At 44.8% G+C, this 15861-nt stretch overlaps 1 protein-coding gene across 1 annotated transcript in view; it reads left to right on the top strand.

Moving 5' to 3' along the window:
- PUS7 (pseudouridine synthase 7) overlaps positions 1-11871 on the top strand; it is a 255751-nt gene extending 243880 nt beyond the window's left edge. Inside the window, exon 16 of the mRNA XM_069229854.1 lies at positions 11079-11871. Coding sequence (XP_069085955.1) covers positions 11079-11215 — 137 coding nt within the window. The 3' untranslated portion in view covers positions 11216-11871. The remainder of the gene's footprint in view (positions 1-11078) is intronic.
- The last annotated feature ends 3990 nt before the right edge of the window (positions 11872-15861 follow it).

Genomic DNA, 15861 nt, shown 5'->3' with positions numbered 1-15861 from the left:
GAGTGCTGCTTGCCCTTGAGAGCCCATTGCACATATTGGAAAGTCTTATGAATGCAACTCATGTTTCCAGAGATAGAGCACAACACTTCAGTCAAGGAGACTATGCAGGTATTTTTCTTCTGAGCACTTAACTCTGCCTGATCACAGTGTTTGTAGCTTGATTCAAAGCGCCTGCGGGTGCCCACCAGGAATATGGTAAAACTAGATGCCAAAGGCAGTGACACAGTTGTAGAGATATTGATGAACTTGAATCTGAAATAGGTGGTGAGGAAAATGAAACTACAAATAGATGACAAATAGATCCTCCTTTTCCCGAACCTCTGTCCCGGTTCCACAAGCTATACTGAAAAACCTGTAGATAGTGCAGTGGGAGCTGATGGCTGTTGGCATTGCCTTATTGGTTTTGTATCTGGCGTGATAAAAGGACAGTGTGAATTCATCTTTTTCCTCTTGGCAGAATGCTCTGTCCTTTCTAAAAGGGGCTAGAAATGCAACAAGGAGTACTAATAGTCCTGAGGTGGACTGATGATAGCGTTAGGTAGTCGGTGTCAATTTCTTATTCAAGAAGCTTTTCTTATACTTCATATTCCCAGAAAAAAAACGCTTTTGTCAGGTTCAAAGGAGGAGCTCATTTATGTCCTTGCTGCATCAACAGCAAGAAGAGCTTTCACGGCGTCAATAATTGCACCAAAATCCTCCCCATCTCTGAGACTGCCCTAGTACCAATTAATAATGTGTAAATTCAAGTCTTATTAAGAGTTTAGCCAAGTAATAAACTTGTCCAAGCTGAACAGACCCCATCTAAATCTTAACCTTGCTTGAACCCCAAGTTCCTATCCTAATGCACTAAGATGTTCCAGCTTTCTCTTAAAGTTAATATCGAAGTTTAAAACTTGGCTACCTGAGCTGCATGTTCACTCTAGATGCTAGTTGTAATTTCAGAGGAGCAACATTCCTGAAACTCTGGCACTATAACAAAGTGTAAACAAGCTGTGTTCTGCAGGAAAAGGAAAGTCCGGTTTATGTAATGAAGATATTGGGAGGTACTTGGGCATTCAGAGCACAAAATCTCAACCCTTGTAACTCCTTCAAGAAGGGTAAACCTTCATATTTACACCTTTGGGCAAGAATTGACAAAGTAGAAGTGGCCCAGAATAAGTCCTTAAATTGAGTAAAATGATCAGTCTCTCTGTACAGAGCTGCTTGTTACCAGGTGCTTTCTTATCTTAATTTTTTCTCACCCTTACCTGGAATAGGTGGAAATGGCTTTGAGGGGTAAAGAGGCCGTGAATTCGCAGGCCAGCTGGGCATTTGAAAAATACGCACTCTTGCTCACTCAGTTTCTTTCCTGAAGCCTGTAGAGACCTGTGAAAGGTGCGTTTCCTCCTTGTAGGCCAGGGAAGATATGTTGCAGCAGAATTGCAGCTGCCCTTCAAGCACCGGAAATGGCGCGCTGCTGTGGGCGCACTAACATTTCTCTCCGTTTCATAAAAAGACATGAAGTCTGCCAAGAAGGAGAAGGCTAGGGGGAACGGGACAAATAGGAAGAGACTGAGTGACAATGATCCATGCTGGGACTGGGGAAAGCAGCTACACACCCCTTCTGCTACTGAGAAAAGAAAGATCGGCTCAGGCTTCTGAGACTTATGAAGGTGGTAGATCCTTAAAGGGTGCAACTTGTTTCTCTCTAAAGAAATCCAGAATAATGCGAATACAGGAGCCACGGTCGGACTGGAAATCATAACCAGTCCTGGTAAAAAAGATCGAAACGGCCCCCACACCTACCACTTCATGAGACTGAGACTAGAATTGGGCCAAAGTTGGATCATGGCAGTCTGTCCTACTCTAAATTCAGCCTGTATCCTAGCACAGAAATGCCAGAGTGGCAGCCCTGACAGGAGCCGTCAGAAAGGCAGAGATTAATGCTCTGAACATGGAGGGTCGAGGTAACCAGGAAGTATCGAGAAAGGGGAATGCTTCGTCTCTCTAGCTCTTCCTCAGGCACGTGGATAAATTGGGGTTGCGAGTAGGGGAGACCAGGAGTCTGGCGGGAGCAACGACAGACTCCAGAATATGTATGCAAGAAATGCTGTTATTTTAGCCTTCTCCACCTTAAAACGTCCTCCTCCTTAGTACAAGGTAATGAAGAAACGATTTCCTTCCTTTTCTCTAGGTCTCCCTCTTAGCTATTCCTAAATAAACACATTTTACTAACATTTTGTTGACAGTTTGCAATCCAGACGATCCTCCTCTACGCCCCTCACCCACGCAATTCCTCTGAACTGTTATACACTAGATTACATCAATACAACATTCCTTTCGCAACATACCCAAATCACATTATAATTATAAGATTTATATTTTACCCTTGAGGTCTGTGGCTGTAATTTGGCCTCTCTATATTTTGTTGTTTACTACTCCCTCGGGTATCCCGCATCATTATCAATGTGTCTCCATCATCCTAATATCGGGAGCAAGCCTATTCAAGAAATTCTGAAATCTGACTTAATGCGAAATGGCTCCAGTCAGTTTTACTCTCCCTCCAAAGTTTGGTTTGCTTAATCGTTTTAGCAGCTATGAGGCAGAAAGTCGCTATCTTTGCATTCAGCAATCGCACATCAGCGGGGGGAGATCTGATGCCTTCCAGTGGATGGCCGGTCTGTGTTTAGCTAGTATGTGCATCAAATCTGCTCATACTAGCTCATTTCATTTTACCCTCCTGCAGGAAGACCCATAGTAAGTATGACTCTTAAGTTGTGAATGCCGAGATCTTCAGGGCCTCATTTATGTGGGCAACTACTAGATGTCAGTACTTTTGGGGGCATCTGGGTAATCACATGATTCAACCTTGCATCAGGCAACCCACATCTCAGGGAATTTTCGGATCTCAAATCAAATGTTAATTTTATCCTCACTTTTGCTAGGTATATCCTAAGCAAGACATTAAAAAGGCTAAACCTGAATCTACTCTTCCTGGATAACTAAGCCACATATTATACTGTACTACTAGTCTAGGTATTGTCACTAACTTCTTAACCCGGACCTCTTCCCAACCTGTGGGTCTCATGCTTGCTGCCATCTGCCCAAATAATTGTGAAACTGTTTGACCCCATACCCCAATACATGGTTGTTTGTAACACCCTGTCCATTGGGGTTTACATATTATTGTTCTTCTAGAACAGCTGTTTTTAACCTTTTGACTTCTGTGAATACCCACAGAATCAATATTGAAAGCTAAGGACACCCACCTAAGCAATTTCTACGACTCAAACCAAATATGCAAAACAAATACTTAACTAATCCGCTAATAATATTTAATTTTCTAAATCGTGGCAGACCTCGTGAGTAGGCATTGTGGACCCCCAGGAGTTCATGGACCACAGGGTAAGAACCATTGCCATATATAATCTTTACAACATGGCACAATCTCCTAAGAGTCAAGAAATACCTTAGTGGGTTTCCAGATCTCTCTCATATTTTGTCAAGCTATCTGAGCAACCCCGCCAAGAACATTTACCTTACTTTTGCAAGTGCTAGGTTTTGCCATGGCTCCAAATTGAATTTGAACTGCTTGTCTCACAAGTTCTTCCAGCATGCAGTCTGGATCTCTGCAACATAGGCAGGTTCTGACTCTTTAATTTATTACACCTCACCCATCAGCGTCTCTTTGCCTTCAGCAATGTGGGCTTCGCTTTTAGCAACAGATCAAGTTCGTAAATGCTTGTTTAGTCCTCAGAACGTTGCCCTACATTAAGTCCTTATCCAAGTTTTAAAACTGCACGGCCAGGCAGTTTGTTGTGTTAAGCACTAATCCCAAGGAGGACGGATCAAATAGTTTTGCTCTGACAAACTAGTATTGCACAATGGGGACAGGCAGGAGTTGCCCCAGTCTACCCACAGTCCAAATATATCTCCTAATCTCTCCAGCTGCTAGGTCAAATTTGGGTTTTGGGCTTCCAGCTCTTTGCAATATAATATCAGCATAGAGGGATGTTATATGTTTTGATCTTACCACTTCTATTGCATTTGTTGCCGCATAGCACCTAAAATGTTTTGCATGGGGCTCCATGGATAGCGCAAAAAGCAGGAGGAACAACGGGCACCCTTATCTCTTCGCCTTCCCCATTTTCCACTCTCTGAAGTAGACCTGACCAGTTCAGACCCTTGCCACCGGATCTGTATATAGAAGTTTAATCAGACCTACCATTTTTGGGCCCAAACCCCCTTTATGGCCTCTGGAAGTAAGGCCTCCCAGGCAATTAAAAGCCTTTTTTTTTTTTATATGAAGCTCAGTCATCCGGTCCTTGGGAGGTCGGTTGGTATTTCCCTTTGCACGTGAAATAGTCTGTACAGGCACGGGGACGTACTACAGCCCGGTACAAAACTGAGTTAGTCTGACTGTAGACAGGAATGGCACCATAGGCAGAACCCTAGTGGCGCAAATATTTTGATTAGGACCTTGTAATCTGCTTTAAGCAGTGACAAAGGTCTATATGACAGTTTGCCCAGGGGATCTTTACTGTGCTTTTAAAGTACTATAAATAACTACTTACCTCAGAGATTTAAAAGTAACCCACTTTATTTGCAATCGATAAACAACTCTACAAGCTCTACGCCCATCAGGGCGTGAATGCACCATAAAAATCTATTGGCAAGCCATGGTGCCTGGTGGTTTGTTTTTACTCATTGTAAGTATGGCTTTGTGGATTTCTTCTGCTTTTATCAGTTTCTAAAGTTTATCCCTCCTTTAGCTGCTCCTAAATGTTGACATGTATGGAGTCCTTATCTGGATGGCCACTTCGTTTGTTCCTCATACATGTTTATTGCTGGTTGAGAGAATCATAAGCCTGTTTGGAACACTCCACCCCCGTGGGAGACCTAAAAACAGAATTGTTGTGCTTGAAGGCAGATGTTCCCATGCATAGATATTTAGTTCGTGTAAAGTAACAATGAGTGTGATATTCATTTATAAAGCATATAAAACGCCCCAAGTGCCTCACTTGTGAATAGAAGCCATGTACAAAGTAATAATAGGTTTTAAGATAACACATTCAGACCACACAATTCAGATCACACTTCTGCAGTGTCTCACTGCTTTAAGTAACAGTTGTTAATATCACCTGATTTAATGGTACTTCATTTACTGACCTCAGAGAGATAGGAAGGTGAGCTGACCTTGCTTGAACTCAACCTCCTAACCTGCAGATCATAGTAGGTGTGGGCAGCATTTAACTCACTGATCCATGTTACTGACAGTTATGAAGGGGACCTGGTTATTTATAAGGAACATTACTGGTAAGCACCATAAATGTTGAATCTGATAGAGACTTCTAGTTGCAGATTCCTTACCTTAGAATTTCCCCAGGCGGCAGACTGGATCTGGAGATTTTTCTTCGAGCAGTACCTTGTGCGCCATCAGGTGGCGTCGGTCAACTCCACATTCGTCAGTGCTGTCATTGTCATCGTGATGATGTCACAATTGTATATAGGCACCACCCGGCTCACTGACATCAGTTCTTTTCTTTCTGCGCCAGCCTAGGCGCAGACCTGAAGAAGAGCTACCCTTCGTAACTTTTTCACTGACTTTTCGATTGTTTTATTTTTTTTTTTTAACCTACTTGTTGCGTTGAAATGTCTTCCCACAAAACTGGATTCAAGCCCTGCGACTCCTGTCAACACATGTCGGTGACCGAGCCGCACCTCTTGTGCTTGTGGTGCCAGGATCACGACCACAACCCGAAGTCGTGCTTCGAGCGCTTGGCCATGAACCCAAAGGCTTCAAGGAAACGGTCCCAAAAGCTCATGGCGGCCCAGCGCTCGGCTCCGCGTTGCTCCCGGTGTTGTCCGAGAGGAAGGTCACAAGACCGCTCGCTGAGCCATCACTACTCGTCCTCATCCTACTCCAAATCATGAGGACATTAGGGTCACAAGAAGAAGTCGAAGAAGAACAAGCGCTCTTCGACTTCACCCCATTACTCGGACAATGCAAAGCGGGAGGAGCATCGATGCTCTAGGCCTCCATCCTCGGAGCCTACTTCTGGGTTACCTCTGCGCCTCCCTGAGTTTTCAGAAACCAGAGCCCCACTGCCCAACTCAGAGTTTTATGAGGCCATGCGCCTCAGTTTTGGGAGATCTGACCCTCCTGTGACTTCTTGGGCCCAATGGGGTCAGAGGGGGCCCCTCCGGGTTCCTCGCTGGTGGCTTTAGCCCTGACTCCAGAGGGCACACCAGGATCCGTTACCAGATCATGCCAGTGCCGGTGCCGATCGTGTCATTGCGACCTTCCCTAGCGCTGGTAAGGACATCAACGCTTCTGTCACCCATACTGATTCCTGACTCCAAGACGGAGCCAAATAGCAGTTGTTCAATGCCGATTCCGTCTTCGACAGGGACTTTGATCCCCAGGTTGCATCCTGACCCGTATTCCTATGGAGGGATCGCTGGTCTCTTTGGAATTCCAGCTTGAAGATCTGGAAATGGACTGGGCTCAGGAATTGGATGAAGCCAGTGGTCTTGGTACCTCCCCTGATGCTGGCATGCTTTCTACCCCACCATGGTTACAGAGGAGGGGATCCTCTTATTCAGTGGTGGTGAGAAGAGCGGCTGAGGTCCAGTACCTCTAGCTACCTTCGGTGGCTGTCAGGACTAACCTCCTGACTGAGGTGCTTCAGCCCAGGGCTTCTATGTCTGAATCCCTTTTGCCCTTCAATGACGCCCTCACTGATGTCCTGTTGTGGACATGGTCTAAACCCAGCACAGGGGCTCCTGTCAACAGGACTATTGCCCGCTGCCATATGCCTGTACCTAACGATCCTAAATTCCTGACCCAACATCCCATGCCTGAGAGTTTGGTCATTGAGGCTTCTTCCTCTTCTGGTGCATTCCCATCCGCACCTCTGGATAGGGAATCAAAATGACTGGACCAACTTGGGAAGAATTTGTTCTCTTACTCCAGTCTGGCGTTGCGGTCAGTGAACACCGGATTCCTGTTTGGGCCGCTATACCCATACTTTATGGGATATAGTCGTGCAGGTGCTGCCACAGGTAATGTAGGAGGCCCAGGCCGTTCTCTCCCAAGCAGTTGCTGGTAGGAGAGATGTAGCCAAGTTCACGATTCATTGTGGACTTGACACGACCAACTCACTAGGCAGATCGGTTGCATCAGTGGTGGCCTTGAGGCACCACGCTTGGTTGAAGACATCTGGCTTTTCACAGGATGTCCAGCACTCTCTTAGGGACATGCCCTTCAAAGGTACCTGTCTCTTCGGAGACAAAGCGGACTCAGCACTATAAGTAGTCCAGGGCTACGGCTCGGTCCCTTGGCCTCACAGCTGCTCCTTGCCCCCCTTAGTCTGCTTTTCGCCCCTTTCGTGGCTACAAAAAGGGTGTCCAACTGCATCCATTTACCTCCAGCCACTGTGCCACGCGTGCTGCCCAGCCTCTGCTTGGCCGCGGGATCCATCGTCCCTGTGGATCAGGAAGCCAGCGGTCTGCCCTTTCCACACCCCTCCCAATCCAGCCCATCCCCTACTGCAGCCTCCAAACCTTCCTAGTTCATCCCTCCATCAAGGACCAGGATTCGTCATCACCTGCCCCACTGGGAATCCATCACAACAGACAGGTGGGTTTTGCAAATAGTCAGAAGGGGCTACTGCCTCCCCTTCAAGATTACCTCTCTGGCCATTCCACCATCCTAAGATCGGATGATGGAGGATCTCTTGGCACTGCCCCACGAGGATGTTACGGCTCTCTTGGCCAAGGGAGCGATAGAGAGGGTCCCTGTGCCAGAAGCAGGTCATGTTTGTTATTCTCACTACTTTCTGGTGCCCAGAAAGGGCAAGGGCATCCGCCCTATCGCAGACCTCTGGTCTCTCAAACTCTTACCCAGAAAGGAAAAGTTCAAAATGGCCAGTCTGCCTAAGGTCCTATCTGCCCTGGACCCTGGAGACTGAATAGTATTGTTGGGCTTGCAGGGTGCCTACTTTCGCATTCCCAGCTTGCCTACCCACAGACATGACTTGCAGTTCGTGGTAGGTCACGAGCATTTTCAATTCACTGTGCTCCCCTTTGGCCTACCAGCACCCATCAGGCATTCACCAAAGTGATTGTAGTGGCCGCAGCTCATCTGCACAGGTTAGGGGTTTCAGGCTTCCCCTACCTTGACGACTGGCTGTTGAAGGCGGGCTCGCCCCAGGCTGACGTCTCCCACCTTCAGATTATGGCGAATCTCCTGCATTTGCGGGGGTTCCCTATAAACGTGCAAAAGCCACACCTAACTCCCTCTCAAGTGCTCCCTTTCATCTGCACTGTTCTGGACACAGTGCAGTTTTGGGCCTATCCTCCCGAACGGCAAATCCAGAATATTCAGGATATGATACCGATGTTTCAGCCTCTACCCTGGATTTCGGTGAGAATGAATCTGAGGCTGCTGGGCCTCTTGGCCTCCTACATCCTGCTAGTCACACATGTCAGATGGGATATCACTGGGACCTGAAGTTCCAGCGGGCACATCATCAAGGAAATCTCTCCAACATGGTCCAGATCTCGGAGGGAACAAAGGCAGATCCCCTCCCCAACCAGATTTGACACTAGTGACAGATGTCACTCCTGAGATTGGGTGGCCACATGGGGAAGGCAGAGATCAGAGGCGTCTGGTCTCTGGGAGAGTCGTGGCCCCACATCAGTCTTCCGGAACTCAGGGAGATCAGGCTTGCATTGAAGGCATTCCTTCCCTCTCTCAAAGGGAAAGGGGTGCAAGTGTTCACGGACGACTCCACCGCCATATGGTACTGCAACACAGAGGGTGGACCAGGGCGTAGACCCTTTGTGAGGACAACCTGCGACTCTGGATTTCTCTGGAACATCAGGGCGTATTCCTGGGGATTCAACATCTATTGGGCTTTCTGAACGCCAGAGCAGACAAACTTGGCCGTCAATGCATAGCCGATCATGAACAGCCTCTCTATTCGGAGGTTGTGCAAGGTCTCTTTCAGCAGTGAGGAGAGACTTGGTTAGATCTTTTGGCCTCCGCAGAGAATGCGCAGTGCTAGATGTTTTGCACATTGGAGTTTTCAAGGGGGCACTCGCTCGCCAACACTTTCCTCAAGTGGAACTCAGCCCTCCTAAATGCCTTTCCGCCAATACCACCTCTGCCTAGAGTTCTGAAGAAGATCAAGTATGACGGTGCACTCTTTTGGCTCTGGACTGGTCACGAAGAGTATGGTATCCCAAGCTTCAGAGTATGGCCATTGATCCTCCACTCAGACTGCCTCTTCTGGAGAATCTTCTATGGCAGCAGCAGGGAATGGTTCTCTACCCGAACCTGTCCAGTCTCTGCCTACTTGCGTGGAGATTGAGCGGCAGCAGTTGACCGCTTTCGACCTTCTGCCCTAAGTCTGTAATGTTAACTTGGCAGCCAGACGTCTCTCTACCAAAACGGTAAACACTGGTCGTTGGAACAAATTTGTGGAATGGTGTACCAACAAGTCTGTTGATCCTCTTTCTGCACCTCTGTATGAAGTTCTTTTGTTTGTTCTCTCTCTTGCCCAGCAGCGCTCTGCTTTGGGCACCCTTAAAGATTATCTGCCTGCCATCTCTGCCTTCCTCAGACTACCAAATCAGCTCCCCTTATTTAAATCTCCCATTGTTGGGAGATTCCTCAAGGGTCTTACCAGCATGTTTCCGCCTATCCCGTTCATAATGCCCCAGTATGATTTGAACTTGGTATTCACTTTCCACATGTGTGCTCTTTTTGAGCCTCTTCATAATTGTCCTCTGTGGCTTCTAACTTTAAAATCAGCCTTTCTTAAAGGCCATTACCTCTGCACGTAGAGTGAGTGAGCAGCAACCTCTTTCTTCGAAGCCACCCTTCATCTCTGTCCATCCTGACAAAGTGGTGCTTCATGCCAAGGCCTCTCCTACCTAAAGTGGTCACTTCCTTTCATGTAGGTTGCCTACTTTTTACGCACCCCTACATCCTTCTTGTGAAGAGGAGAGATTCCACCGACTGGATCCAAAAAATGCATTGGTGTTCTACCTTAATCGTACCAAAGACTTTTGGGTGGACAATCAACGCTTTGTTGGTTATATGGTTGTGAAGAAAGAACGGCCAGTTCAGAAAAGGACCATCTCTAGATCGGATGTTCTCTGCATCAAAATGTGCTACGCGTTGACTTAGAAGTAACCCCCTGAGATTTTGCATGCTCACTTTACCAAAGCACATGGAGCATCCACTGCGTTAGCTCCTGGAGTTCCAGTCCTGGACATTAGCCAGGCAGCAACGTGGGCGTTCCTCCACACGTTCACTCAACACGACTGCCTGGACAGTCAGGTCTGCAGGGACGGTTACTTTGGCTGTTCGGTCCTGCAGGACTTCTTAGTATGATCTTGGTTCACAGACCCACCTCTGGGGACAGTTTTGCTTGGGTACCTATTCTAAGGTAAGAAATCTGCAACTAGAAGTCTTTATCAGACGAACAAGTTACTTACCTTCGGTAACAAATTATCTGGTAGAGACATATTCTAGTTGCAGATTCCTGACAGACCCTCCCATCCTCTCTGCTCTGCGAACTGATTTCTAAGGACAGGGGCTTTGCTTTCAAGGCTCTAGTTCTGGCGCACCAACCTCAGTGTTCTTCATGGCTCTGTGCTTCTGGAGTTGAAAGTCGTGAAAAGAAATCTGACTTCAGCATGCCAGGGTGGCGCCTGTGTACAACCGCGACGTCAGCACTGCAACCACTATGCCAACGACGGATGCTGCATTAGCTGATGCCATGTGACAGAGGGCAAGGGTACTGCTCAAAGAAAAATCTACAGATGCAGTCTGACACCTGGGGAAATTCTAAGGTAAGGAGTCTGCAACTAGATTATGTCTCTACCAGATAATTCTTTACCAAAGGTAAGTAACTTACTCATTAGGGACACCATGTGCATACTATTTCTCCAAATAGCAGACCCTTCATCCTGCTTTTGTTTTGAATAATCATGGTGATAGGAAGTACAGAGGGATTAACAACAAAAACACTGAGTCAGATGTTGAAAAGATTAGTGTTCTAACTGTCTTATTTTCTTTGCACCAGAAGGGAAATACAAAGCACTAAAGATGGAATTCTCTCTGCCTCCCTCCACCTATGCTACCATGGCCATTCGTGAAGTCTTGAAAATGGACACCAGTATCAAGAACCAGACGCAGCTGAACACCGTGTGGCTACGATAGTTTTTCTGCTCTCCCGATTTATCCGGGAGCTTTTACTCTGTGTGTGCAACTGTTTATGCCATTTTAATATGCTCATTGACCCTCACTTTCTTTTTTTTAAGTGTACGAGAGTAGTTTTCTTTGCTAATTTTTAGTCACTTACATTTTTGCTTCATTTAATTAAGATCAATTTGTGACAGCTAATATATTTATTAGCATTATGATCCAATGTCTATAAATTGTAAATGGCTTTCTTACTAAAAAAACAATAGTTATTTTGTAATTAAAAGGTTTCGGATTTTGTATGTACTTCAATGTGATATATAACTTAAACTGGCTGTATGAAGTGCCTCTTGACAAAATAAGAGTTTGAGGCCTAAAGTCCCTTCATATGTTAAAAATGTAAAAGTAGTTGCCCCACAAGACAAAACTACTGAGAAGTTAAAACTGATAAAAACATATATTCCTACTACTTGAGAATTCACTACCATGGACGTTTATAATGTATCTGGCATTTCTTCTGTAATGAGTTAAAGTGGTTGTTTTTACAGGATTTATTGTAAATATGCAAGTTCGTTTTTATTTTACTATATGGGCTTAATACATTTCAAATATTTTCACTTTTAGTGTGATGTACCAAATGCTAAATAAAAGCCATACTAAATAACTACATCTTATCTACACGTTTCTAAGGAAAGAATGCTTATTGTGTTACTATATTGTGCTAAGAAATTATATAAAGAAAAAATATATTGCTCTGAAGGTTTCATTTTTGAAAATGTTTCTGCAGCTGGAATTATGAAATATTATTGTTGATTCTTACGCTGTTGAACTAACAATCCTACAAAAAAGAACATCAATTGGTGGAGGGAGTTTAATCATTGTAAAAAGGATATTTTTAAGAAACTAAATTTAGAAAAGGTGCCAGAAATTCTAAACCCCTGTCCTGGATACCTTTAATTAAATCCATAACAACTGGCTATCTCTTCATGTTAGTGGTATCATGGGACATGTTTAACTAAGACAACAATCTCTTCAAAGTATTAATGCATTTCATGCTTAGCTTTTTTTGTAGCAGTTAAGATAATCATATTGCAGACAAAAAACATACGTGCTGTCCTTACCTCAGTCCAATCCCTTATTGTAGAAAGAGAGAAACAAATAAAGGAAAAGGGGAAACTGATTGCTGTATTTCTAACTATTACGAATAGAACCTGCTCCTTTAGACCCCTGCTAAGTTGCACCAAAGTCCTCAAATTTAGTGCAGTATTAGTTGGCTTCAGTTCATTTGGTTTAGTTGAGAATAGACGTTGCTTTATTTGCCTCTAAACTACTGGTGTCCTTTTGGGGAGGTAGGAACGTCGCTTTGGAATTAATTGAAGCTTACAAATGATGCACACAAGGGTTGTAGGTATTTCCATCCGCATGGTGGGAACTTGAGTAATTCGTCAAAACTGAAAACTGCACGATTATTCTTAATGAGCTAGGCGCGAGAAATAGGTGGTGAGGAAATCCATTAACATCTACTGAGAACCCCGATCCACTTGAAAAACCATACCGTGAATAATGCAGCAGAAACTGTCTATCATGCTTAACCTAGGGGCAATCAGCTACTCTAATAAAAAGGTGCCACGTGGGTGATTATTTTCAGCTTTTCTTTGTAATTGATCTGTGGCCCTGCACAGGGATGTCACCGTTCACCAGATAATTAAATCTTTTGTACATTTTAACATCTCTGTTGTATATTGCACCACAGGAAATATAACTTGTTTCTGTGCCCGTGCGCACACACTTCCTCTCTGTGTGTTTGCAACACGTATATGTACACACAAAACCGATAGCTAGCTCTTCATGGATTAAAGAGGGTGTATAGATTTTTTACTCCTCCCGGGTAATGACAGTGATTTAATTTATCTTGTCAAAGCTAGTGAAATTTTCACAGTTTGCGAGCTAAGGCAACTGATGCTTATGGACTTTCATCAGGAAAAAGAACTTTCTGGGGGGGAAACTAAAGAAATAATTCAAAATCACTAGACTGAAGAACGCAACTACACACACATGTAGCTAATGAAGAGCTTGGTGCCACAACTTAGTACCATATTGGAGTAAAATGTACCAGTACAGCGCTGAAGTGACGCCTGTCGCGTGTCAGGTTAATGATTAATTAAAAAGCGGACTCGAAATAAGGCTTGCTTTAGCAAATTTGATAACACTATTTTCTCTGCAAGAATTCGTGTAGGAAAAGAAGTTATATTGCATGCTACAAAACCCACATTATGTAGACAAGCACTGCCCTGCTTGGCCATTTGTCTGCCCATTGAATTTTAAGTTGTTTTCTTTTATAATTTATGATTTATTTAATTTCACTCTCCACTTGAATTTCCTTGCACTTGCAGTACCAACTGTCTTACTTTCATCTTGGGTGGGTTTTAATTTTACTTGTTTTGAAAAAATTTCCTTTAATTGCTTGGTCTCTCCCGTTTTATGTTTATTTAAATAGATATTTTAGTTAGGTTTTTATTTGGCAGTTTGTCCTTTTTTAATTCACCCGATGTGATTTGTAGGTTGTAGATCACAAATGCTTTCGGGGACCATTTTCTTCATGAAACTGCCATCACGGGCTATGTCTCAAATGATGTCTAATCAATCTCGATGTAAGGTAGTGTATGGATAGGCTCATTTGAGCTGAAGCTTAACTAAAATGATATCTCTGGTTCCTCTGTCACCTTGACTGTGTCAAATGCCTCTTTTACGTGTACACCTTGACACGTAACTATTCCAGAAAGTGGCCTGTCTCGAAGATGTTAGTTAATAACATACTTGGTTCACAAAAACTAAGCTGTCACATCTTGGGTGAGTCGCACACTTTTGTTTGTGCTCGCAACTCGTCCTCCACATTGGCAACTGTAAACTTGCTGACCAGCTCTCTGAGGCAGTTAACCTACCGCAGTTTGACACTTTCATAGTGTGGTGAGTATAAAGGATCCCAAATAAGCAGCACAAGGTTCCGTTTTGTAGTTTATTCTTAAGCAACACAACCTGGTGTCCAATCGTCCCAGAGGCTACTCCCAACTGTCGCCACTGGAACCATCGACCGCTCAGCTTCTAGAACCAACTTACATCATAACACATCCTCTTCCGTTCATCAACAAAATATTTATAAAATGAAGAACTAAAAACAAGGTTAAAATTAATCATATCAACAATACATAAAATTTTAACTAACAAGTAGATAATACAACAAAACATTGACAAACTAATTATAAAAGCACTACCTAACATAATCACTCAAGTAAGAAGGTGGTTTCCTAAATCTTTTCCCTGAAGCAGGAGGATCTCTTGAACCAGCATCATTACTGTCCCCTGTAGCAGAACCAGTAGAACCATTCCCACACATACCACTCTGGACACCCTCTTTTCCACATGAAACCCAGCTACAGATCCCACTAACCACCTCATCATCATTCATAAACATCAAGCCTGAACAATCATCCTCAGTACATTCATCTGACGCCCCCCTTATTATACAAGGCCACATTTCGAAAGTTCCATCTTTCTCCATTCTCCAAAACCACAAAAAAAGTACTGACACGCTGAACCCTAAAAGGCCCCTTGAACTTAGTTAAACCTCCTTGAATTCTTCCAGATTTCACCTTAACCCAATCCCCGACTTCTACTTGCTTCTTGGAAGCCGCTTTATGAAAAGTCTGAGAACTGTTGTGTCTGAGAATTTTCTCATGAATATCCACTGAACCTTTCAACCAAGCTGGGACTAACTTGGTACCCAGTAGCCTTCCCCACATAGAAACAAACGGGATCTTATTTGTGACGCTATGGGGCATATTTATACTCCGTTTGCGCCGAATCTGCGTCGTTTTTTTCGGCGCAAAACTAACGCCATATTTATACTTTGGCGTTAGACGCGTCTAGCGCCAAAGTATGAGGAATGAGCGTCATTTTTTTGCGTGAACGCCTTCCTTGCGTTAATGATATGCAAGGTAGGCGTTCCCGTCTAAAAAAAAATGACTGCGACGCAAATGCGTCTATTTATACTCTCGGGCAAAAATCACGCCCGGGAGTGGGCGGGGCAAAAAACCCCGCATTTGCGCCTCTTTTTAACGCCTGGGTGAGGGCAGGCATTAAGGGACCTGTGGGCTCAAAATGAGCCCACAGCTGCCCTCCCATGCCCCTAGGGACCCCCCCTGCCACCCTTGCCCACCCCAGGAGGACACCCAAGGATGGAGGGACCCATCCCAGGGACATTCAGGTAAGTTCAGGTAAGTATCATTTTTTTTTTAAATATTTTTTTTTGGCATAGGGGGGCCTGATTTGTGCCCCCCTACATGCCACAATGCCCAATGACCATGCCCAGGGGACATAAGTCCCCTGGGCATGGCCATTGGGCAAGGGGGCATGACTCCTGTCTTTACTAAGACAGGAGTCATGTAAATGGCGTCTGGGCGTCGTTAAAAATGGCGCAAATCGGGTGGAGGCGATTTTTTTGCCTCAACCTGACTTGCCCCATTTTAAGACGCCCTGACGCCATTTTCCCCAACGCCGGCGCTGCCTGGTGTACGTGTTTTTTTTCCACACACACCAGGCAGCGCCGGTCTGCTAGCGCCGGCTAACGCCATTCAATTAATACGGTGCCCGCATGGCGCTTCAGA

The sequence above is a fragment of the Pleurodeles waltl genome, chromosome 4_1, assembly GCF_031143425.1.
Source record: "Pleurodeles waltl isolate 20211129_DDA chromosome 4_1, aPleWal1.hap1.20221129, whole genome shotgun sequence".
Classification (NCBI taxonomy): domain Eukaryota; kingdom Metazoa; phylum Chordata; class Amphibia; order Caudata; family Salamandridae; genus Pleurodeles; species Pleurodeles waltl.
Note: the sequence above shows the minus strand (reverse complement) of the source record. Positions and strands in the feature narration are given on the sequence as shown.